This window comes from Nansenia antarctica, assembly GCF_963989245.1.
Source record: "Nansenia antarctica genome assembly, chromosome: 17".
Classification (NCBI taxonomy): Eukaryota; Metazoa; Chordata; class Actinopteri; order Argentiniformes; family Microstomatidae; genus Nansenia; species Nansenia antarctica.
This window is the reverse complement of record NC_137687.1, coordinates 27,404,963-27,429,962: the sequence shown is the minus strand read 5'-3', so window position 1 is coordinate 27,429,962 and position 25,000 is coordinate 27,404,963. Positions and strand designations below refer to the sequence as shown.

Sequence of the window (25,000 nt, the reverse complement as noted above, 5' to 3'; positions counted from 1 at the left end):
GACAGAGACAGAGAGAGAGAGAAAGAGAGAGAGAGAAGAAAAACAGTGAGATTCCATCTGAGACAACCTGGGTTTCCACCTGCATGTGGCTGCTAATGTTCAACTACAGCAGCTCCAACCTCATCAGATACAGAGGCTTCATGGAGCCACATCACTTTTCTCCCTAACTAAAGTGTGTGTGTTTAAGTGTGTTTAAGTGTGTGTGTCAGGGTTTCCGTTAACCGGTAATTACCGGTCTTTGTCCGGTAACATTTGTTGAAGTCCGACAAACTGAAAACTCGTCGGACAAAATGTCCGGTGAAAATAATCACCACCATTCTCAGCTGAGCACCAAACACACACACACCCACGCACACACACTGCCCGAGAGAGAAGGACCCGCCCCCTCCAGCCAGCCTATAGGCTAACCAAAGGGGGCGGGTCCTTCTCTCTCGGGCAGTGCCGCGCGTGCACGAGTGTGTGTGTCCGGTGCCCAGCTGAAAATGGTGGCCCGAAGCGGAAAGCCTTATCTTTATCGCACAATAACAAGGATAACAAACGAAACGGACAACATTTACACTAAGACAGTGTGCGAATTAAATCACGGTGTGCGGGGGAGCCCAGGGATTCAAGCAACAAAAAGAAAATCTCCTGACGGAAAAAAAAGTTCTGGCCAAATCGGGGCCGGTGGCTTTCCGCGCGCGTGCGATGTTCCGTTCTACGTTCTAATGCTTTGACTTTTCTTTCGAAAAATGTGAATACATTTCCGCGTTGTCGAAAATCAATGACACATCGCTAGTCAACTAACACGGTTTGTTTTATGAGCCTGCTAACAATGTAAAGTAGTGTTGTAAGATGGAGACAAACTTCAGCTATATGATCTAACAGCCGGTCTTCAGGACGACATACAGACCCGTATGAGCTTACAGGGCTATCCCCTAAGTATGATTTGACAGGCAGCTAAACGAAAATGCCTTCCCAACCAGCGAGACCTGGGGGGTGTTCCATCAACGTCGCCAAAGGAAAACCTAGGCCCACTTCGCCAAGTCCCGCGAGACTCTTAAAAAGATCCAGGCATATCTTGATAGATCTCGCGAGACTTGTCAAAACAAGCCCAGACTTTCCTCCAGCGACGTCGATGGAACACCCCCCTGGTTATAGAAATGACGTTGTTTTATTGATAAAAATTTAAAAAAAGGGTAAAACTGGAAAGAGAAAATTGAAAACTCACATTAATCCCAAACAATTTAACAAACTTCAGTTAACGTAATGTGGAGTCCGTTCATTGATCGATGCTGTCTGTTCAGTTCCCAGTGAGGCGCCCGTTCAGCGCTGGACATAATGGCATAGCGCGCATGCGAATCATGTTATATTATTATATAGCTCGCATCTAATCGTATCGGATGAGAAATAGACATTAAATGGCATATATAGGTCGCTACACAACAGTAATCACCGCGACAAACAGCTATATTAGATTTGGAGAAAAAAAAATATGATTTTGAAATTTTTTTTTTTTATTATATTTTAATATGATGACCGGAATAATTCACGTTTGTCCGGTAAATCGAAATCTTCCCGGACACGATGTCCGGCGGCAAATTTTTCTAACGGAAACCCTGGTGTGTGTGTGTGTTTAATTGTGTGTGTGAGTGTGTTTAAGTGTGTGTTTAAGTGTGTGTGTGTGTGTTTAAGTGTGTGTGTGTGTGTGTCTCCTGGGAGCTGAGGCAGCAGTAATGCAGCAGCAGGACCAGGGAGGTCAGAAGCTCTGCAGCCTGAGGAGCAACGACAAGACAGAGTACCTCACACACACACACACACACACACACACACACACACACACACACACACACACACACACACACACACACACACACACACACACACACACACACAGACTGACACAGACACAGACACAGACACACACACACACACACACTCACACACACACACTCACACACACACACACACACACACACACACACACACACACACACACACACACACGCACACACTCACACACTCACATTCACACTCACACACACACTCACACACACACTCCTAAACCTAAATAATTAAATTATGATTATATAATGATTGGAGCACTTTGAGCTGCAACGTTTGCAGGAAAAGCGCTATACAAAATAAAATGTTTTATTATTATTATAAAGCACAGAACATATAGCGTAACGTAACTGCAGTCCTTTGATGAGTCATTTTTAATCCAAAACACAACACACACATCCCCCCATAGAACACCAGTCTTGACCCACACGAACCCTGAACGTTTGACCTCTTGACCCCCCCCCCCCCCCTCTTGCCCCTCCCCCCAGTGACCTCTCACCTGTGCTGTTGGGGGTCGGAGTCTGCAGGCTGCCCATCACCGTGACGATGGGCCCCACGGGTAGCGAGGAGGGCCGCTGTTCCGCTTTACACTGCGAGCCATCTGCACGGGACGACCAGAACATAGAGTTAGAACACACAGAACCGGGGCGCTTAGGTGGCGTAGCGGGTTAAGCGTTGACCATTTAACCGCAGGGACCGCAGGTTCGATTCCGGCCGGGGACATGTCCTGCATGTCATCCCTCCTCTCTCTCTCACCCATCCTTCCTGTCTAAATCTCTACTGTATCTGTCAATAAAATGACCTGCCCCACTCGGGAAGGGACCGTGCCAAGTCCAATTTGAGCTCAAGGCTGAAATTAGCCTGGCCTACATAGGGAGGAGGTAGTAATGACAGTGGGTGGAGAGGTGAGATGGCGGAGGTACCGTTCACCTCCGCTAGGGGGCGCCATCTCCACAGAATGGGCGACTCAACAACCAGCTGGACATGAACTCCGTGTTACTCCGCTAATCTCCCTCTGCACAGTCTGAACATGTGAGTAGGGTTAGGCATGGTGCTGTGTGTGTATATTTATATGTATGTATGGTGTGTGTGTAGTGTGTGTGCGTGTGTGTATATGCGCCTGTGGGGACAGTGTTCTGTCTGTGTATAGGGCTGTGGGTTATGGTGTGTGTGTGTGTGTGTGCGTGTGTGTGTGTGTGTGTGTGTAGGGGTGGTGGTTATAGTGCATGTACCTAAAAATAAAGATAATGTAGCTGTAGTGTATCTGTGGGTAGTGTGGTCTGTGTGCAGAGGTGGAGGATAGGTGTGTGTATACCTGTGGGTAGGGTGTGTGTGTGTGTGTGGGTGTGTGTGCGTACCTGGGGGTAGGGTGTGTGTGTGTGTGTGTACCTGTGGGTATGGTGAGTGTGTGTGTGTACCTCTGGCTAGGGTGTGTCTGTGTCTGTGTGTGTGTGTGTGTGTGTGTGTGTACCTGTGGGTAGGGTGTCTGTGTGTGTGTGTGTGTGCGTGTGTGTGTGCGTGTGTACCCCTGGGTAGTGTGTGTGTGTGTCTGTGTGTGTGTGTACCTGTGGGTAGGGTGTTCTGTGTGTGTGTGTGTGCGTGTGTGTGTGTGTGTGTGTGTGCACCCCTGGGTAGTGTGTGTGTGTGTCTGTGTGTGTGTGTGTGTGTGTGTGTGTGTGTGTGTGTACCTGTGGATAGGGTGGTCTGTGTTGGCATGGCGTCGATTACTGAGGCGTCCAGCAAAGGCTGGAAGATCCCATCCACTGGGTTGATGGTGCTCTGCACGGGGAGACAGGACACACACACCTTACACACACACACACTTCAACAACACCTAACCCACACACCAGGGGAGGCTGGCGGAGGTAGACATCGGAGGACGGGCTCGTTGTAGCAGAACGAGGAACGGAGTCAAACGTGTTTCCATGTCGTTCCTCATCCTGTCCCGTACATTCACAATGAGCCCCGGCCTCCCATTTCTACCTCCGCCAGCCTCCCCCTGGCCAGGCTAGACGCCTGCTTTTAAAACACACACAGCTGAAGTGCAAACAAATACCCAAACAAAATGAAATGTACACTGCCGACGCCCACCTCGCCCCCCCCCCCCCCCCCCCCTCCGGAAAGATCGATCATCTTTCACTTTGCTTACAGGAAACAGTGGATGATCATGCTCCATCAAAATCAATAGCAGCCAATCGATATCTCTCTACACCACGTCATATTATATATATATATATATATATAACATGTGCAGAGCTATAAGCCTGGTACTCTAGAAGAAGCATGTTTTTTTTTTTTAAACCCTGCAAAAATATGAAAAAGTGAACAGTCTAGTGTACAAATGTTTGTTTAACTCAGACAGTGAGTGTATGGAGAGTGTGTAGAGAGTGTGTCCTGGTAGAGAGTGTGTAGACTAGAGAGTGTGTCCGTGTAGAGAGTGTGTAGAGAGAGTGTAGAGAGTGTGTTCTGGCTAGCTAGTTAGAGAGAGATGAACCACTAGTCCAGCAGTGGGGAGGTTAGAGGATTGTCCCGTGAGTGCAACGCCACAGGGACAATCCTAGATATCGACTATTGGCCTTGGCCTTACTGACATCCCTCTGACATACAGGAAACACCTCATACAGAGAGGCAGGGGTCAAGGGTCAGTGGCACCATTGACCCAGCAGTGCCCGTAGCAGAACACAGAGAGAGAGAGAGAGAGAGAGAGAGAGAGAGAGAGAGAGAGCGAGAGAGAGAGAGAGAGAGAGAGAGAGAGAGAGAGAGAGAGAGAGAGAGAGAGAGAGAGAGAGAGAGAAGAGATAGACCGCCCCTACCCTCCCAGAATGCAACAGCAGTGTGATCAGCATGCTGTAGCGGGCAAACGAGGAGGACAGAAGAGTGATCTGGACCTGAGTGTGTGTGTGTGTGTGTGTGTGTGTGTATGTGTGTGTGTGTGTGTGTGTGTGTGTGTGTGTGTGTGTGAGGAACGGTCCTAACACTACTACCACTAGACACACACCTCTCTGGTAGACATGGAGTCTGTAGAGTGTGTGTAGACTAGAGAGTGTGTCCTGGTAGAGAGTGTGTATTCTGGTAGAGAGTGTGTAGAGTGTGTGTAGTGTAGTGTGTAGAGTGTGTAGAGTGTGTAAAGTGTGTAGAGTGTGTGTCCTCTGGTAGAGAGTGTGTAGAGTGTATGTTATGTAGAGTGTGTAGAGAGTGTGTAGAGAGTGTGTAGAGAGTGTGTAGACCCAGAGTGTGTTCTGGCTAGCTAGTTAGTGAGAGGTTAACCACTAGTCCAGCAGAGTGAGGAGGGTAGAGGAGGTTGGAGGTCTACAGGTCTACAGCCTCTATACCAGGGGAGACTGGCGGAGGTAGAAATCGGAGGACGGGGCTCATTGTAATGCACAGAACGGAATTTGGTAACGGTATCAAACACGTGAGCTCCATGGAACACTAATACTATCATAGAACACTAATGCTATCATAGAACACTAATGCTATCATAGAACACTAATGCTATCATAGAACACTAATGCTATCATAGAACACTAATGCTATCATAGAACACTAATGCTATCATAGAACACTAATGCTATCATAGAACACTAATGCTATCATAGAACACTAATGCTATCATAGAACACTAATGCTATCATGGAATACTGATACTATAGTGATAGTATTAGGCTGCATAACACTCTCAAATGGCAAGGCCAAGGAGAGAGTCCTGAGCAGTCATCCAAAGACATCTATGGATGGATGGACGGACAGACAGACAGACGGACAGACAGACAGACAATGAGATACACGGACATACACAAATGGACAGACAGACAGAGACAGACAGACAGACATACACAGACAATGAGACAGACAGACATAGACAGACAGACAATGAGACACACAGACAGACAGACAGACAGACAATGAGACACAACAATGAGACACACAGACAGACATAGACAGACAGACAATGAGACACACACAGACATAGACAGACAGACAATGAGACACACACAGACAGACAGACAGACAGACATAGACAGACAGACATAGACAGACATAGACAGACAGACAGACACAGACAGACAGACAGACAGACAGACATAGACAGACAGACACACAGACAGACATAGACAGACATACACAGACAGACAGACAGACAGACAGACAGACCTCATGGTGGGCTGATATCTACCAGTCCCAGGTGGTTAAATAAGCATGCACACATAGGACTAATGGAAGGGGGATGGGGGTAATTGAGGACACACACACACACACACACACACACACACACACACACACACACACACACACACACAGTGTCTTTGGGGGGAGGTGTGGAGAGGAGGAGGAGGAAGGTGTTCCACTAGTTGTCATTGACAGAAAAGCAGAGGATGTGGTCAACTGAAGGAGGAACAGAAGGTGCAACAGAGGAGAGAGAGAGTGGTTGCTAGGGGAGAGGGAGTGGTTGCTAGGGGAGACGGAGCTGAGGCTCTAGTGAAGAGGCATGCACTAACACAGACGTGACTCCGCCTTCTTTTCTACAGTTCAGAGTGAAGTGAATGAGGAGGAAAAGAAGGATAGATTGTTCGGTTGATTACGACTTATTATCATTAATTATTTGTTTTGCCACGGGGCAGAGAGCGTCACAACTTACTATGAGTCCGTTTGCGTGTTGCTGTTCGTTACTTTGATCCTTAAAATTTTGAGAAGAAAACGTTACTTACTTACGGAAGGTTCAACAACTATTTGTAAATAATAATAATAATAATAATAATAATAATGATGCTGATATGTATATATTTGAGGGCTTCTTTCTCTAGTATCCATAATCATCAGAGAGAGTCAGACCTTTTCTAACGCTAACGCTAACGCTAAGGCTAACAACAACAACAACAACAACAACAACAACAACAACAACAACCACCACACAGTTCTAGCGTTCTGCTCAATGCCAAAAATGTCAATGTAAATGAAGGGTTCCAGTTCTAGAATGTATATGTGGTTCTAGAATGTACGTGTGAAACCGCCCTCTCCAGAAACTCTTAACCCAGCGACCCCGACCCCCAAGTTACAGGAGTGCAGTGTGGGAGTAGGACAGCTGTGTGGAGAGCTAGCCTAGCCTAGCATGGCTAACGCTAACAAGGGCAGTGTGGTAGTGGGACAGCTGTGTGGAGAGCTAGCCTAGCCTAGCATGGCTAACGCTAACAAGGGCAGTGTGGTAGTGGGACAGCTGTGTGGAGAGCTAGCCTAGCCGTAGCCTAGCATGGCTAACGCTAACACGGGCAGTATGGTGGTGTGACCTAGGGTTGCCAACTGTCCCTATTAGCCTGGGATGTCCCAGATGTATTTTGGTCTGGATCAATATATGAGACCCTCCTTGTCCCGTGTATTCATCCAATCACAAGCCCCCTCATGCGTACGTAGTGTCAATGCGCCAATTCCTGCAACCCCCCCCCCCCCCCCCCGCCCTGTTTAGCGGCACGCCATCTTTTGTCCCATATTTGGTAGTGCTAAAGTTGGCAACCCTTGGCAGTGTTGTGGTGTGACCTGTGACCTCAACACAAGGTGCAATGACGGAACCTTGAGTTAACCATGCTACTGTAGTACTGTGTCCTCACCTTGGCAATTTGCAGCAATACTATACAGTGCTTGATGGACTCTACCATACTCTGAAAGAGGAGAACAAGCAGAGAGAATGAAACACAGCACTCATACTTGGGACAGAAGATTCTACAAATGCTGAACATCCATGGTGAAGATTAGATTAGATTCAGATGTATCGGTTATCTTGGTCATCGGACATAATAGTGACTTACACCCGTGGTCTCCTTCAAATGCTCAATCTTCTGAAAAAAAAGGAAAGACGTATGTATGAACATTGTGTGCCTCAACTTCAAAGAAGAAACAATCACAAGATTCAAAAACTAGCTAGGGGACAAGACTGGGGAAAACACTGACTAAGAAAACATGACATGTTTCAAATGGAGGAGAGGAGAGGAGAGGAGAGGAGGGGAGGGGAGAAGAGAGGAGAGAGAGTGAGAACAGGAGCGGAAGGACAGAAGTGGGAGGACACGAGAGGAGGGAGAGAGGAGAAGAGGAGTGGGAGAACAGGAGAGAGAGAAAAGGAGAGGAACAACAGGAGAGGGGACAAGAGGAAAGAGAGGAAGAAGAGGAGACGGAGGACAGGAGAGGAAGGACAGAACAGGAAGGACGAGAGAGGGAAAACAACGAGACTCTAACGAGGCTCTAACAGCAGAGACAGAGCAGGGCAGGGATCTGGTTACTCACTCTGCGTGAATCATCATCTTTGGAGTCCTTGATCTTCTCATCAAAGAGCTGGGGGAGAGAAGACAGACAGACAGACAGGTGCATTATGGTTCTGGAGAGGACAGGCTCCTCACGTCAGCACACGCAGGGCAGCGCGTCGCGGTGAGGAGTCACAGTCATTCCGGGACTCACAGCGGACCCAGGCTCATTAGCCTAGCGTGGGCTGAGACTCATTAGCCTAGCGTGGGTTAAGGCTCATTAGCCTAGCGTGGGTTAAGAGACTCACCTTCAGCTGGTCGATGAGGATCTGCAGGTATGCGTCAGCCTCCGAGAGCTTCTTGTCAAAGTCTTGGACACTCGGAACAAAGCCAGACTCTGCCTCCTGAAGAGGGGGGACACAACACAAACAAGAAGATTGACGAATTCAGACTCAAATCAGCAGGGCATTGTGGGCTTCGTAGTTCTCTGCCACCTTCAGGTTCACAATGGTGTGTTCAGATGTTTCCGTGGACACAGTAGGTGTTGGTGTGTGGCAGCTGTACAACAGCAGCGTGCAACAGTCTCTGATAGTTTGGTCTCCTGGTTTTGACAACGGCAGGTTGTCCTAGTGGACAGACAGTAGGTTGTCAGGGGCAACAGGTTGTCGTAGTGGACAGACGGTAGGTTGTCAGAGACAACAGCAGGTTGTCCTAGCGGATAATTCAAACCAAGGAACCCATGGCTAAAGTCAATTAAATTGTTGACTGAACAGTTTTTGTCTACACATAAATACAAAAACATTACACAACACTACCAAAAAAACATTACTACATTACATTAACACTACCTGAAAACTGAAACAGAGAAACGAACACCATCACTTCCCCAAAAACTAACAAAAAGAAACACTCATCTAAAGCTCAAACAGGCAGACTCCACAAACATGTTCAACTATTAAACCACATCAGCACAGACAAGACAAACCCCACGTCCATTAAACTCTAATCCACATCAAAACAGACAGAAGTACACTGACCTTCCTAATGAGAGGTTCACAACATTCACTCTAAAAAGCACCAACTAGGAACCACTCTCTATGTACTAGTTGTGTTCCAGTTGTGAAATGAACAGAATTTGTTGAATTAAGCAACAGAAAATACCCAAAGTTACCACAGTCCCTCCTAGTCAATACTAGCAAACTACCAGTGTAGAGAGTCATGGTGTCAAGTTAACTACCAGTGTAGACAGTCAAGTTAACTACCAGTGTAGACAGTCAAGTTAACTACCAGTGTAGACAGTCAAGTTAACTACCAGTGTAGACAGTCACAGTCAAGTTAACTACCAGTGTAGACAGTCAAGTTAACTAACAGTGTAGACAGTCACAGTCAAGTTCACTACCAGTGTAGACAGTCAAGTTAACTAACAGTGTAGATAGTCACAGTCAAGTTAACTACCAGTGTAGACAGTCAAGTTAACTAACAGTGTAGACAGTCACAGTCAAGTTAACTAACAGTGTAGACAGTCACAGTCAAGTTAACTACCAGTGTAGACAGTCAAGTTAACTAACAGTGTAGACAGTCACAGTCAAGTTAACTACCAGTGTAGACAGTCAAGTTAACTACCAGTGTAGACAGTCACAGCCTCAAGTTAACTACCAGTGTAGACAGTCAAGTTAACTAACAGTGTAGACAGTCACAGTCAAGTTAACTAACAGTGTAGACAGTCAAGTTAACTAACAGTGTAGACAGTCACAGTCAAGTTAACTACCAGTGTAGACAGTCAAGTTAACTACCAGTGTAGACAGTAACAGTGTCTAGTTAACTACCAGTGTCAAAGTCTCAACTTACAGTTGAGATGGTGAACCCTGCACTCCCCTGTGTTGCCGTGGTTTCCTGTATGGGTGTAGTTGTGTTGTGACGGGGTCCTGTGTTCCTACTACAGCCAGCGGAACGCGCCTGTTTCCCAGCTACAGGGTTTCTGAGGGGGATATGCAGGAACGCCATCAGCCATCAGCGCCACGGCCCCCGCACGACACTGGATAATGTTTAGCCCGTAAAAAAACCTCTTCTAACCAAAACTAACGATACAGGGAACAAAGTCTAGAGCCTTTTCCTGACCCCCTCCCTCCCCCTTCTACTTCCTTAAAGGATCAAAGGTGGTGAAACTAACTGCCAGTTGGCCTCAGAAGTGCCTGAACCAAAATGTCAAAAAAACAAACAGCCAAACAAACAGTGGAGGAGCACCAGGCTGGCTGTCCCAGAGCTGAGGGAGGGAGGTGTGTGTGTGTGTGTGTGTGTGTGTAATTTGTGTATGTGTAATATATGTGTGTGCACAATTTGTGTAATGTATGTGTGTGTGTGTGTATGTCTGTGTATGTGTAATGTGTGTGTAATGTGTGTGTGTATACAGTATGTGTGTGTGTATGTGTGTGTATGTGTGTGTATGTAACGTGTGTGTATGTGTGTGTATGTGTGTGTGTGCGGAGGGGTTTGTGTGTGTGTGTGTGGGTAGAAGACACAGAGTGGTCTCTGGTTTCTCTTCTCCTTCACCTACACCTCCTCCACAACACCACCAGATCTCCTCCATGACAGAAACACACGGTCACTACTGAGTTGACCCATGACCCCTCACACCCAGCGGGCCGGGTCATCAGAACAAGGGGACGTTCTCACACCCATTTGAAGCTGTGTTGTTTGAACACCTGCTCTCAGTAACACGTGCGACAGGCCTGGAGAATAGCTGGAGAACAGCTCCCCCACACAAACACTACGTCCACATACGTACCAACAACAATATTTAACAACGTCTGTTTTCATCCAAACACCATCAAGTTAACTACCAGTGTAGACCGTCACAGTCAAGTTAACTACCAGTGTAGACAGTCACAGCCTCAAGTTAACTACCAGTGTAGACAATCACAGTCTCAAGTTAACTACCAGTGTAGACAGTCACAGTGTCAAGTTAACTACCAGTGTAGACAGTCACAGTGTCAAGTTAACTACCAGTGTAGACAGTCACAGTGTCAAGTTAACTACCAGTGTACACAGTCACAGTGTCAAGTTAACTACCAGTGTAGACAGTCACAGCCTCAAGTTAACTACCAGTGTAGACAGTCACAGTCTCAAGTTAACTACCAGTGTAGACAGTCACAGCCTCAAGTTAACTACCAGTGTAGACAGTCACAGTCTCAAGTTAACTACCAGTGTAGACAGTCACAGTCAAGTTAACTACCAGTGTAGACAGTCACAGTGTCAAGTTAACTACCAGTGTACACAGTCACAGTGTCAAGTTAACTACCAGTGTAGACAGTCACAGTCAAGTTAACTACCAGTGTAGACAGTCACAGTCAAGTTAACTACCAGTGTAGACAGTCACAGTCAAGTTAACTACCAGTGTAGACAGTCACAGTGTCAAGTTAACTACCAGTGTCGACAACGACAATATTTAACAACGTCAGTTTTCATCCAAACACCATCAACACAAGTATTCCATTAGAGTAGCCACTAGCCACACAGAAAATGTTGCACCACACACCAGTACTACCACTAATCTAGTCACACCTCATTGATGCAGTAATTCATGCAAACGGAGCCCCGACCTAGAATTGAGTGCATAAATTAACATACTTTTCCGAAGGTCGACATGTCTGTATTATAAATCCTTTTCTTGACTGGTCTTATGTAATATTCAAATATCAACATTCAAACAAAATGTGCATTTATGTTCTACAACATGGAACACATGCTCTCATCGCCATGGAGACGTTTGTGCCATGGAACACATGCCCTCATCACCATGGAGACGTTTCTGCCTGAACAGCTTAGCTAAAAAAAACAAGAGAGGCCGGCCATGTAGCCTAGCATAGCCTAGCTAACGCAGGCTCAGCACATTCACATAGAGCTAATGCTACCTAGCTTATCTACCCAGTAGGCTAGGTAGAGCTAATGCTACCTAGCCTACTGTACACCCTGCCTGTTCCCTTCAGTGCTAAGGCTGCTTATGTAACTTAATGTCACTCCATCAGTCCTAATGTTGTCATTCCAGAGCACTCTGAGCTACAATACTGTGTACACAAAACGCTAGATAAATAAAGTTTAGTCTATCACTTTCATCCACCAACTGCGAGAATAAAACCTATTCATCTCACCAATTTAACCTTAACCCCAACCCCGCCCCCATAGCCAAGCCTCTCTTAACAACTTAACCCTTTGCCCCACACGCACAGCCCTCCTCCCTCTGTTTATGTGGCCACACAGCACAGCGTGACCTAGTTTACACCGCCCTCCAACTGTCCATCAGTCTATCTGTCCATCTGTCTGCCTGTCTAACTGTATGCATGCCTGTCTGTCTGTCTGTCTGTCTATTCTTCTGTCTGTCTGTCTGTCTTTCTGTCTGCCTGTCTGTCTGTCCTTCTGTCTGTCTGTCTGCCTGCCTGTCTGTCTGTCTGCCTGTCTGTCTGCCTGCCTGTCTGTCTGCCTGTCTGTCTGTCTGTCTGTCTGTCGTGGGGGTACTTACAGGACGGCGTGCTCGTAGGGACATGCCTCTTCCTCGTCCTCTTCCTCTCTCCCTGCCTCGTCACCAGTCTGCTGTGCTGTCCCTCTCTCCTCCCCTCAGGCACTCACACACACACACACACACACACAAACAGCTGCTGCTCTCGCCTCTGTTCTCCCAACATACACACAGTTTCCACTCTCCTCCTCCTCCTCCTCTACACACACACACACACACACACACACACACACACACACACACACACACACACACACACACACACACCGTCTACCTACGGTAACAGGCAGCAGAAACTAGTCTAACAACTAGCCGTTGTTGTTTTTTTATATCCTTCAACAACGTTCTCTCCTCCATCAGCTCAGAATGTACGAGTAAGGAATGTCCACAGCTAAGGCTAACAACTGTCTTAGTGCTAGCTATTAAGCTAAGTACAGGCAGAGAGCTCTCGCTAAGCTAACTGGACGCTACGCAGGAGAAGTTAATCCAGGGTACTCCTCCTGCACTTCTTTTCACAGGAAGTACACACTTCCTCACATAAAAAAAAAGACACAAAAAAACCCAGTAGCAGCAGCACTAAGTCCCTGCGTGTGACAAACATCAACAGCCTCGGTGATTGGATAAAGCCGTGGGGGCAGATGACTTGGCTGACAGAGTAAGCAGGGCTCTGATTGGCTGTTGGGTCACATGGTGACCGTGACTCCCGTCTTCCACGGTGTGTGTTTGCAAGCAGCAGTCAGCAGGGTTGAGTTATATTAGAGGGGTGGGGTGAGAGAGAAAGGGAGGGAGGGAGGGAGGGAGGGGAATTAGAAGGGAGGAGTGCATTAGAGGGAAAAAAAGATAGAAAGAGGCAGAGGGTGGGGTCAGAGAGGAAAAGAGGGAGTTAGAGAGAGAGAGAGAGATAGATAGAGAGAGAGGGAGAGACAGAGAGAGAGAGGGAGAGACAGAGAGAGAGGGAAAGCAGAAGAAAAGCTCCATAAACAACTGGAGGGAAGAGGAAAGGGAGGTGAGAGAATGTGAGTCACTGGCAGGGTTGGGAGGTAGAGAGAGAGGGGGGGTGGGGGAGAGGGAGAGAGGGGGGGGGAGAGAGAGAGAGAGAGAGGGGGGGGAGAGAGAGAGAGAGAAAAGAGAGAGAAAGAGAGAGAGAGGAGAGAGAGAGAGAGAAAAGAGAGAGAAAGAGAGAGAGAGGAGAGAGAGAGAGAGAGAGAAAGAGAGAGAGAGGAGAGAGAGAAAGAGAGAGAGAGGAGAGAGAGAAAGACACACACACACACACACACAGTGGTGAGTGTCTCAGACAGAGACACAGTGTCAGAGTGTAGGGAAGGCGACTCCCTTAATGGACTGGTGTTAACATGGTGCCCCTGCCAGTCTCACCACCGCCTCGTGCTGCCAGACACACAGACACGCGCTTGTTGAGACTGGAGCCACACAGTCACCTCCTCTCCTCTCACAGCTCAGGGTCTATAACAGGGTCTATACCTCAGGGTCTATACCTCAGGGTCTATAACTCAGCGTCTATACCTCAGGGTCTATACCTCAGGGTCTATACCTCAGGGTGTATAACAGGGTCTATACCTCAGGGTGTATAACAGGGTCTATACCTCAGGGTCTATAACAGGGTCTATAACAGGGTCTATACCTCAGGGTGTATAACAGCGTCTATACCTCAGGGTCTATAACAGGGTCTATAACAGGGTCTATAACAGGGTCTATACCTCAGGGTCTATAACAGGGTCTATACCTCAGGGTCTATACCTCAGGGTCTATAACAGCGTCTATACCTCAGGGTCTATAACAGCATCTATACCTCAGGGTGTATAACAGGGTCTATACCTCAGGGTCTATAACAGCGTCTATACCTCAGGGTCTATAACAGCGTCTATACCTCAGGGTCTATAACAGCGTCTATACCTCAGGGTCTATAACAGCGTCTATACCTCAGGGTCTATAACAGGGTCTATACCTCAGGGTGTATAACAGGGTCTATAACAGGGTCTATAACAGGGTCTATACCTCAGGGTCTATAACAGCGTCTATACCTCAGGGTGTATAACAGGGTCTATACCTCAGGGTCTATACCTCAGGGTCTATAACAGGGTCTATAACTCAGCGTCTATACCTCAGGGTCTATACCTCAGGGTCTATAACAGCATCTATACCTCAGGGTCTATAACAGCGTCTATACCTCAGGGTCTATAACAGCGTCTATACCTCAGGGTCTATACCTCAGGGTCTATAACAGGGTCTATACCTCAGGGTGTATAACAGGGTCTATAACAGCGTCTATAACTTAGCGTCTATACCTCAGGGTCTATAACAGGGTCTATAACAGCGTCTATACCTCAGGGTCTATAACAGGGTCTATACCTCAGGGTGTATAACAGGGTCTATACCTCAGGGTGTATAACAGGGTCTATACCTCAGGGTCTATAACAGGGTCTATAACAGGGTCTATAACTCAGCGTCTATACCTCAGGGTCTATACCTCAGGGTGTATACCTCAGGGTCTATAACAGGGTCTATACCTCAGGGTGTATACCTCAGGGTCTATAACAGGGTCTATAACTCAGGGTCTATAACTCAGCGTCTATACCTCAAACATTTCTATCAATGTCTTTTATCCATTAACTATTGTCTTACTGAATGTTTTATGTATTTACTTCTTATATTTGCTTTTATTTATTGTAATTTGTATTTTCTTACTATGCTGTATTTCCTCTTGCTGTATTTTTAATAATGTATGTAAAGCACTTTGAATTGCCCCTGTTGTATGTGCTATAAAATAAACTTACCTTGCCTCTATAACTATAAATACAACACAAACGAGAACCCAAACAGCAAGCCAAGCAAAAAAGAGGGGGAGAGAAATATAGGGCACAGTGGTAAAAAATAAAAAATAAAAAAAGAGTGGAAAGAAATTGGAGGACAGGCTCATTGTAATGCACGGAACGCAACGAGGACCGGTATCATGGACTGGACCGGATGTCTGATAGCCTCCCATGCTTTACAATGAGCCCGTCCTCCGATTTTTACCTCCACCAGCCTCCCCTGGTGAGGACATACAGTACACAGGCCTGTAGTTGGTAGTACACAGGCAAGTAGTTGGCAAGCTAAGTATTGTTTTTTAAATATATATATTTTAGAGACAGAGAGAGAGAGAGAGAGAGAGAGAGAGAGAGAGGAATTCAAGCACTTTCAATGACCCATGTCTATTTTCCAAAACGTTTAAGACCTTGATTTCTTTTTGGCAAATTCACAAAATTCAAGGATTTCAAGGACCCGTGGGAACCCTGACAGATGTTATCAGATGAACTACACTGGAACGTTAAAGGTGCATGGATGAGCTATGAGCTACAGCACTATGAGCTGCTGTAACCAGGTGGAACACCAAGCGTGACGCTGTTTCTCAACGTCCTCCTCAGTTCCTCAACGCCATGGCTTCCTGTGACCAAACTACAGAATGTCTGTCCAAACGCTGTTGCTTGTTTGTGAGTTTTTTTTCTCTCTCACAAACACAAACACACTCTCACCTTCATGTCTTAAAAACACACGGCCTCCGTGTCACGCCAGAGTGTGTGTGCTGCGTACTCACCCTCAGCTGGAGGGTGTGGCGGAGGATGGTCCCCTCTAAGGCGTGGATCCACTTCTCCCGTTCGTCCGCATCACGGGCTGAGAACACACAACACACAACACACAACACACACCCACACCACACAATTAGCCTTGGTCCAGAGAGTCAGAGACAGCAAAGTCACACAGCAGCAGTATGTATATTAACCTGGTCCCGGCCTGGCCAACACACACCTCCTGCAGCCTCCTTAGTCCAACACAACTGACTCAGAACACAGAAGAAGACTAGACAGAAGAGGCTATGATGTTGTCATCCTGAAGCGTACGCAGCGTTGGGCAAGAGAAGAGAGTAGTGATGTATGTTGTTGTCCTGTCGGTGTGTCTAGAGAGGAGGCAGGTTGCTAGCTACGTTGTTGGGCAGGGGGGAGCAGGGAGCTAGTAGGTTGCTAGGTTGCTGGGTCTCGAGGAGCTAGGCTAGGTGGGTAACTGGGGAGGGAGGGAGGAGGGAGCTAGCTAGCTACACTGTGAAGGAGGGGGGAGGAGGGAGCTAGCTAGGCTGTGAAGGATGGGGAGGAGGGAGCTAGCTAGGTAGCTAGGTTGTGAAGGATGGGGAGGAGGGAGCTAGCTAGGTAGCTAGGCTGTGAAGGAGAGAGGAGGGAGGTAGCTAGGTTGCTAGGCTGTGAAGGAGAGAGGAGGGAGGTAGGTTGCTTGGCTGTGAAGGAGGGAGGAGGGAGCTATCTAGGTTGCTAGGCTGTGAAGGAGGGGGGAGGAGGGAGCTATCTAGGTTGCTAGGCTGTGAAGGAGGTAGCTAGGTTGCTAGGCTGTGAAGGAGGGGGGGAGGCAGCTAGCTAGGTTGCTAAAGGAGGGAGGAGGGAGCTAGGTTGCTAGGCTGTGAAGGAAGGAGGAAGCAGCTAGCTCACTAGGTGGTTAGCTGGGGAGGAAGGGAGGAGGGAGCTAGCTAGGTCTCTAGACGGGAGACCCAGGCTGCAGCTGGAGAGGATTACACCCAAAGAGCAAAAACACAGAGCCAACACATCAACACATCATCACATCATCACTATGACATTTACAACAACAGTTGCAGTGTCAACCATCTAAAGTGTAGTTCGTTGGTAAACCATCTAAAGTGTAGTTCGTTGGTAAACCATCTAAAGTGTAGTTCGTTGGTAAACCATCTAAAGTGTAGTTAGTTGGTAAACCATCTAAAGTGTAGTTAGTTGGTAAACCATCTAAAGGGTAGTTAGTTGGTAAACCATCTAAAGGGTAGTTACTTAGTTGGTAAACCATCTAAAGGGTAGTTAGTTGGTAAACCATCTAAAGGGTAGTTAGTTGGTAAACCATCTAAAGGGTAGTTCGTTGGTAAACCATCTAAAGCAGTGGTCTTCAACCGGGGGTCCGCGACCCCTAGGGGGTCCGCAGAGGTACTGCAGGGGGTCCGCCAAATTTTTTCAGAATAATTAACAATTTTCACCAAAATAATTTGTGACAATTAAAAAATATAACAAAAGTTATATTGAGTAAACTACAAGCATTAATAGGCAATAATAAGCTACTTTTGACAAAAAACTATTTACAATAAAAATGTACTATTTACCATTTGCATTATGGGTAATGACCCGAGGCACTGTTGAAGCTGAGTGTTGATTAAACTGGTTGAGCTAAACCTGCGCAAGTTGTCCGAGTCCGATAATGATATTATAACTTCACATTATTAGTTACTACTATTAATTAGTGAAGCAGGATGGATAAATGTGTAACAGTAACGAGACCTCGAGCTCGAGATCCAACGGCTAGGCCTACTCCTTCCACCTCGGCCCCAGCAGCGCCTGCCCCAGGGGCAGATAAACGCAAAAGAGAAAAGTCCCGAAAATATTCAGAAGTGTACCTAAAGTTTGGATTTACTTTCATAGAAACCGAAGGAGTGGAATTGCCGGTGTGTGTTGTTTGTGCGGCGACGCTCTCAAACGAAAGCATGAAGCCATCAAAGCTGCAACGACACTTTGAGACGAATCATGGCCACTTACAAGATAAAGCACTGGACTACTTTCAGGCTCGTCTGCACTCTCTCCAAGGCCAACAGACAATGATAAGAAAATCTGCGAAAGTCGGTGAGCTTGCTTTGAAAGCCTCATATCAAGTTGCTCTTCGCGTTGCCCAGTGTAAAAAGCCATACACAATTGCAGAAGATTTGATATTGCCTGCGGCCACTGATATGTGCAAGACCATGTTTGGGAATGATGGATATGCAGAAAAGTTGAAGACTATCCCATTGTCAGACACAACAATTGCTCGGCGAATTGGTGAATGGCATCGGATGTGAGGGTGCAGTTAATTGAGAAATTACAAACGGCGGAGGCATTTGCACTCCAATTGGATGAATCAGTGGACATCTCCAAAGACGCACAGCTCTTGGAATTTGTGCGCTTTGTTGACCAAGACGAAATGTGTGAAGAGTTCTTGTTTTGTAAGAAGCTTCCTGAACGCACAACAAGTGCTGAAATTTTCAAAGTGATTGATGACTTTTTCGGTGAAAATGACGTAAGTTGGGCAAAGTGTGTCGCGGTGTGTACCGACGGTGCGCGCGCTATGACTGGGCAAAAGAGTGGACTGATGGCGCTTGTCAGAAAAGTCGCCCCCAAAGTGATGTGGACTCACTGCATGCTGCACAGAGAATCCCTCGCCGCTAAAGAAATGAGTGCTGAGTTTGCCGATGTTATGGACACTGTTGTAAAGGCTGTAAATGTTATTAAGAAGAGTGCCCTACAAACTCGCCTCTTCGCTTCTTTATGCGCCGCTACAGGAGAGGAACACACAGCGCTCCTTTACCATTCAGAAGTCAGATGGCTTTCCCGTGGATCCGTATTGGCACGAGTATTTGAATTACGCACAGCTATCCACGAATTTCTAATTGGCCAAAACCGCGCGGAGCTGGCTGCGCATTTCATCGACAATGCCTGGGTCTTTAAACTGGCATATCTGGCGGACGTTTTCGCAGAGTTGAACCGGCTGAACAGTTCTATGCAGGGCCGCAATACACACGCCATTCAGCTGTATGATAAGATGGAAGGCTTCCTGAAAAAAACGAAAAGATGGAGAGAGCGCGTCAGGGGAGATAACATCTCCATGTTTCCATCAGTGGAGGAGTTGACGGATTCCGCTGTGATCTCGCCTGACGTGAAACGCGCAATTGGTAATCACTTGGAGGCAAATGGCAATTCGAAAAATATTTTTCTGAGACTGAGTCCTGGAGAAAGGACAAGACCTGGATACAGTTTCCTTTCAAAGAGAATGCACCCGACGGCTCAAATCTGACAGCCGCTGAGGAAGATCAGCTGATCGACCTGTCCACAGATAGTACACACAAGCATGTGTACGAGTCAAAGCCACTGATCCAGTTCTGGATCCATTGCCAAAAATTCTTCCCACAACTGACAGCAAAGGCCATGGTGAGCCTCTTGCCTTTTGCAACCACATATCTTTGCGAATGTGGATTCTCCTCCCTCACCCACCTGAAGAGCAAATACCGTTCAAGACTGCAGCCTGAGGATGACATGATGCTCTGCCTGACAACCTCCATCTCCCCCAGAATAGACAAGCTGTGTACCACCCACCAGGGCCAGTCATCGCACTGAGGTAAGCATACCTGACTTCCTGAAGCTAAATGTTTAATTGTTGAATAATAATAATAATAATAGAAAATATAAGCCTCATCAACAATAATAATAATAATAATAACCAATAATAATTATGCATGAACGTTTTATCAATCATAAACACATATAGGTTAATAACCCAGTAATTTGCCTGTTACTTATTAATTTTCCCTTGTGACCTGACCCCCTGCCTGTCTGCCGACTACTCCTCCTGTCTGACCCCCTGCCTGTCTGCCGACTACTCCACCTGCCTGCTGACCATTCTTCCTGCTTGATTCCCCACCTGTCTGCCGACCCTTCCTCCTGCCTGACCTCCCGCCTGCCTGACGACCCACCTGCCTATTCCCATCAGCCTTGTTACTAGAAATAAACCTTTATTATTTAACTCTTACCTGTTCACCTGTGTCTGCGTTTGGGTCCTACCTCTGGTCGTGACAAAATAGGTTAATAAGGTGAATAAAGTTATTATAGGCCTTAAAATGTTTTTTTATTTTTTATTTATTACATGTGGGGGTCCCTGTTCTGGTTGTCTCTCGTGCAAGGGGTCCTTGGGCTGAAAAGGTTGAAGACCTCTGATCTAAAGTGTAGTTCGTTGGTAAACCATCTAAAGGGTAGTTCATTGTAAACCATCTAAAAAAGGGTAGTTAGTTGGTAAACCATCTAAAGACAGTTGGTAAACCATCTAAAAAAGGATAGTTAGTTGGTAAACCAACTAGGGCAGGTTTACTACTGTACATTTAAGGAACCAAGAAATCAGACGACATACATAGATACGAAATGGAATGAGTTACAAAATGCACAGCTGCCTGCAACCAATGAAACCAATAGCTAGCCAGCCAGCCAGCGCTCCAGAAACACACGATAATCAAGCATGTCCAAAAGGCACGTAGGCCTGCTGTAACACGACCCCTCACAGAACCGGACCTGGAGATTGATTCATGAGCATTAAATTGATCCAGAGAGTAGTAGAGTGGACGTGGGTGATGGATGGCTAACCGCTAGTAGCTAGTGAACCAGCTCAGCACTAAAGCTCCAAAGCTTTTAAAGGCATTAGAGACAGATAAGAGAGACAGGGCTCTTGGTAGTTCACTCATGCCCCCCCACCCCCATCAGATATCTGATTTCTTATGGGATAAAAAACGGAAGTAAAATGTGAAAAACAATAACAAATGCAGCCCTGTGATTCGGCCTTCTACCACGCGGCTCTGTGTGTCCCAGTGAGGACTCCGTCCCTCTCTCCCTCTCGCCTGCAGACCATGTGCCTGGTGGTTTTCCCAGGTGTGTGTGAGCTACAGGCCAGCTATGTCCCGGCCCCGTGTGAGATTTATTGACTGTCCTGGCTTCTTCACAAACACACACACACACGCACACGCACACGCACACAGACCATATTCCAATACTCACATCCATTCATCACTACACATCCATCCATCCATCCCTCCCTCCCTCCCTCCCTCCCTCCCTACCTTCCTTCCTTCCAAATACAAGGGCTGCAGCTAGACTCTAGTGGTCTCTCTGTCTCCCTGTCTCCTTGTCTCCCTGTCTCCCTGTCTCCCTGTCTCCCTGGCTCCCTGTCTCCCTCTCTCCTTGTCTCCCTGTCTCCCTGTCTCCTTGTCTCCCTGTCTCCCTCTCTGTGTCTCCTCCCTTGTCTCCTTTTCCTACACACTAAGATTATTGGGCTACATTATTGGACAACCAGCAGAGGGGATGCAGTCAGTCACATGACACACACACACACACACACACACACACACACACACACACACACACACACACACACACACAAGCTCTTCACTGCACTGATGTTACCAATCAAGTCCTGTCATGTCAGTAAGTAAGTCATGGAGGGAGGGGGGAGGAGGCCTCTGACAGTACAGAGTCTATCTGTGACGTGACACACACACATAATCATTAACAAAACACTTCTTGAAACAGAACAACAAGACGTTTGCGTAATGTCACATTCAATAAACCCATTGTTCTGTTCAGCAGAAGGGTCACAGCCGCCAGTTCCTTCACCTTCAGTCACACAGTAAAACCTGACTGGGCAGATCTGGTGGGAACATGTTTCACATGACGGGAAGTTGGAGTTAAAGTTATGACTTTTTCTTTTTTCTTTCTGAGTGGGGCAGTTGCCTCTCGTATTTTTCATTTTATTGGACAGATACAGTGAAGACAGACAGGTAAGTAAGGAGAAGAAGGGAGAGAGGGCATGTCAGCAGGGCATGGGCCGGATTCAAACCCATGCCGACATGGGCATATGTGTACACTGCGAGGTGCTAGACCACAGGACCACCCCAGGCCATGGTGCTAGACCACTGGACCACTCCAGGCCACGGTGCTAGACCACTGGACCACTCCAGGCCATGGTGCTAGACCACTGGACCACCCCAGGCCATGGTGCTAGACCACTGGACCACCCCAGGCCACGGTGCTAGACCACTGGACCACCCCAGGCCATGGTGCTAGACCACTGGACCACTCCAGGCCACGGTGCTAGACCACTGGACCACCCTAGGCCATGGTGCTAGACCACAGGACCACCCCAGGCCATGGTGCTAGACCACTGGACCACTCCAGGCCACGGTGCTAGACCACTGGACCACCCTAGGCCATGGTGCTAGACCACAGGACCACCCCAGACCATGGTGCTAGACCACTGGACCACCCCAGACCATGGTACCAGACCACAGGACCACCCCAGGCTATGGTGCTAGACCACTGGACCACCCCAGGCCATGGTGCTAGACCACAGGACCACCCCAGGCCATGGTGCTAGACCACTGGACCACCCCAGGCTATGGTGCTAGACCACTGGACCACCACAGGCCAGGGTACCAGACCACTGGACCACCCCAGGCCACGGTACTGGTGCTAGACCACTGGACCACCCCAGGCTATGGTGCTAGACCACTGGACCACCCCAGGCCATGGTGCTAGACCACTGGACCACTCCAGGCCACGGTGCTAGACCACTGGACCACCCTAGGCCATGGTGCTAGACCACAGGACCACCCCAGACCATGGTACCAGACCACAGGACCACCCCAGGCTATGGTGCTAGACCACTGGACCACCCCAGGCCATGGTGCTAGACCACAGGACCACCCCAGGCCATGGTGCTAGACCACTGGACCACCCCAGGCTATGGTGCTAGACCACTGGACCACCCCAGGCTATGGTGCTAGACCACTGGACCTCCCCAGGCCATGGTACCAGACCACTGGACCACCCCAGGCCATGGTACCAGACCACTGGACCACCCCAGGCCATGGTACTACACAGGCCACAACCTTTCCTGCACTAAACAGGTTAATGACAGTCAGCAGGTTAACACTACAACAGCCATGAGTGGTCATTTGACACCTGTGAGTAATTTATTTTTGTATATCTTTGCATTCGATCAAATTTCAGGACCCTCCTTTCATGACTTTTCCTAGATATGTGCGTTCTACCACTCAGTATCCTTACATTTTCTAAATCACATAAGGATAAGCTAATATAAAGCTATTTTGCAGTTTTTCTGTGTATGAAGCAGGCTAATTTACAAGCGGCCAACTAGTGGTCGTTGTGTGTAAATAGCAGATTCCCATTCTAAAGAGGGGCTGATCTTTTAGTAGCTAAAAAAGGATCTTTTAGTAGGAAAGAAGGCACGGCGGTTCTAGTGTTAATGACAGTCAGCGGGGGGTGATAATACAGATGATGACACCGTCTCCACTTGGTGAGATTAATCACTTTCCCAGGAAACAACACAACCATCATAACCCACTTCCTGTTGACTCCTCCCACCCCCCGCCGTCCTGATTAATGAACGGAATGTTCCGGAGAGAGAATAGAGAGAGTGTGACGCACGTTAACCTGTATATGTAAATACAATATGGTATTAGAATATTACCTCTATTTTTGGTGGGTTTAGCAGTCGTTGTGTGTGTGTGTGTATCTGAATAAATGACTGTTTCTCCGAAACTAAAAGCAGGAAGTAAGCCAACACACTGTGGACACACAACTACACACACAACTACACACACACACACAACTACACAAACACACACCATATGTTGCATGAACGACATCTTTAACACACCTATGGGAGAGGGGGAGAGGAGAGAGCGAGAGGAGAGTGAGAGAGGCAGAGGGGAGGGAGGAGAGTGGGGGGAGAGGAGAGAGAGGGGAGGTAAAGGGGAGGGAGGAGAGTGGGGGGAGGTAAAGGGGAGGGAGGAGAGTGGGGGGAGAGGAGAGAGAGGGGAGGGGGGGGAGGTAAAGGGGAGGGAGGAGAGTGGGGGGAGAGGAGAGAGAGGGGAGGGGGGGAGGTAAAGGGGAGGGAGGAGAGTGGGGGGAGAGGAGAGAGAGGGGAGGGGTGGGAGGTGAAGGGGAGGGTTAAAGGGCTCTCCTGCTACTCTGATGTTCTGCCAGGAATCAAAGAGTCTGATGAATTATGGATGCTCCTGAAATAGACAGAACCTCTCTCTCTCTCCCGCTCCCCCCATCCCTGCCTCTGTGGCTGTCCCAAACCTCACCCATATCATACTCTCACCTCCCCTCCCCTCACCTCCCCTCACCTCCCCTCACACACACACACACACACACACACACACACACACACACACACACATCCTGCCTGCAGCATCACCACACACCATCCCAGCTCTACAGCATCTGTGTGTGTGTATATGTGTGTGTGAATGCGTGTGTATGTATGTGTGTGTGTGTGTGTGTATATGTGTGTGTGAATGCGTGTGTATGTATGTATGTATGTATGTATGTGTGTGTGTGTGCGTGTGTATGTGTGTGTGTGAATGCGTGCATTTGTGCGTGTATGTATGTGTGTGTGTGTGTGTGTGTGTGACTGACCCAGAGGTCTGTCAGAACAAGGGACAGATGTCAGTGATGAACGGCTCTGGTCTAAAAGGACCGGCAGCATAATGGACCTGGAACAAACACTCAACCTGTCACAACAACCTTCTGCTTAGAGCCACTTTACGAACACACCGGAGGTACTCCTCCTCCTCACTGTCCTCTGGGGATGAAGCTCCAACAATCTTGTTTACTACAAAACATCTTTCCTCCTTCAAACACTGACAAACATTCCTCCGTTGAAATCAGTTCAACTCTCTGAGAATTTTGCTCCCAAAATCAAAACTTTAAGTACCAAAAACAACAACAAACACCAGGTCGGACAAGAGAACAGGTCAGAAGAGCTGCTAAGCTGC

General features: G+C 47.7%; 1 protein-coding gene across 3 annotated transcripts in view; it reads right to left on the bottom strand.

The window, feature by feature from the left end:
- Positions 1 to 25,000, bottom strand: part of osbpl9 (oxysterol binding protein-like 9) — a gene marked incomplete at its 5' end in the record, with an annotated part of 45,803 nt that overhangs the window by 9,976 nt on the left and 10,827 nt on the right. For 2 of the 3 annotated variants that reach the window (XM_080547814.1, XM_080547816.1), the window contains 8 exons: positions 2,324 to 2,425; positions 3,513 to 3,603; positions 6,464 to 6,502; positions 7,428 to 7,478; positions 7,626 to 7,655; positions 8,098 to 8,145; positions 8,363 to 8,458; positions 16,160 to 16,236. In XM_080547814.1, the coding sequence (XP_080403940.1) occupies positions 2,324 to 2,425; positions 3,513 to 3,603; positions 6,464 to 6,502; positions 7,428 to 7,478; positions 7,626 to 7,655; positions 8,098 to 8,145; positions 8,363 to 8,458; positions 16,160 to 16,236 (534 nt within the window). Of the gene's footprint in view, positions 1 to 2,323; positions 2,426 to 3,512; positions 3,604 to 6,451; positions 6,503 to 7,427; positions 7,479 to 7,625; positions 7,656 to 8,097; positions 8,146 to 8,362; positions 8,459 to 16,159; positions 16,237 to 25,000 lie in introns of all 3 variants that reach the window. The other variant, XM_080547815.1, reaches the window with a different exon arrangement.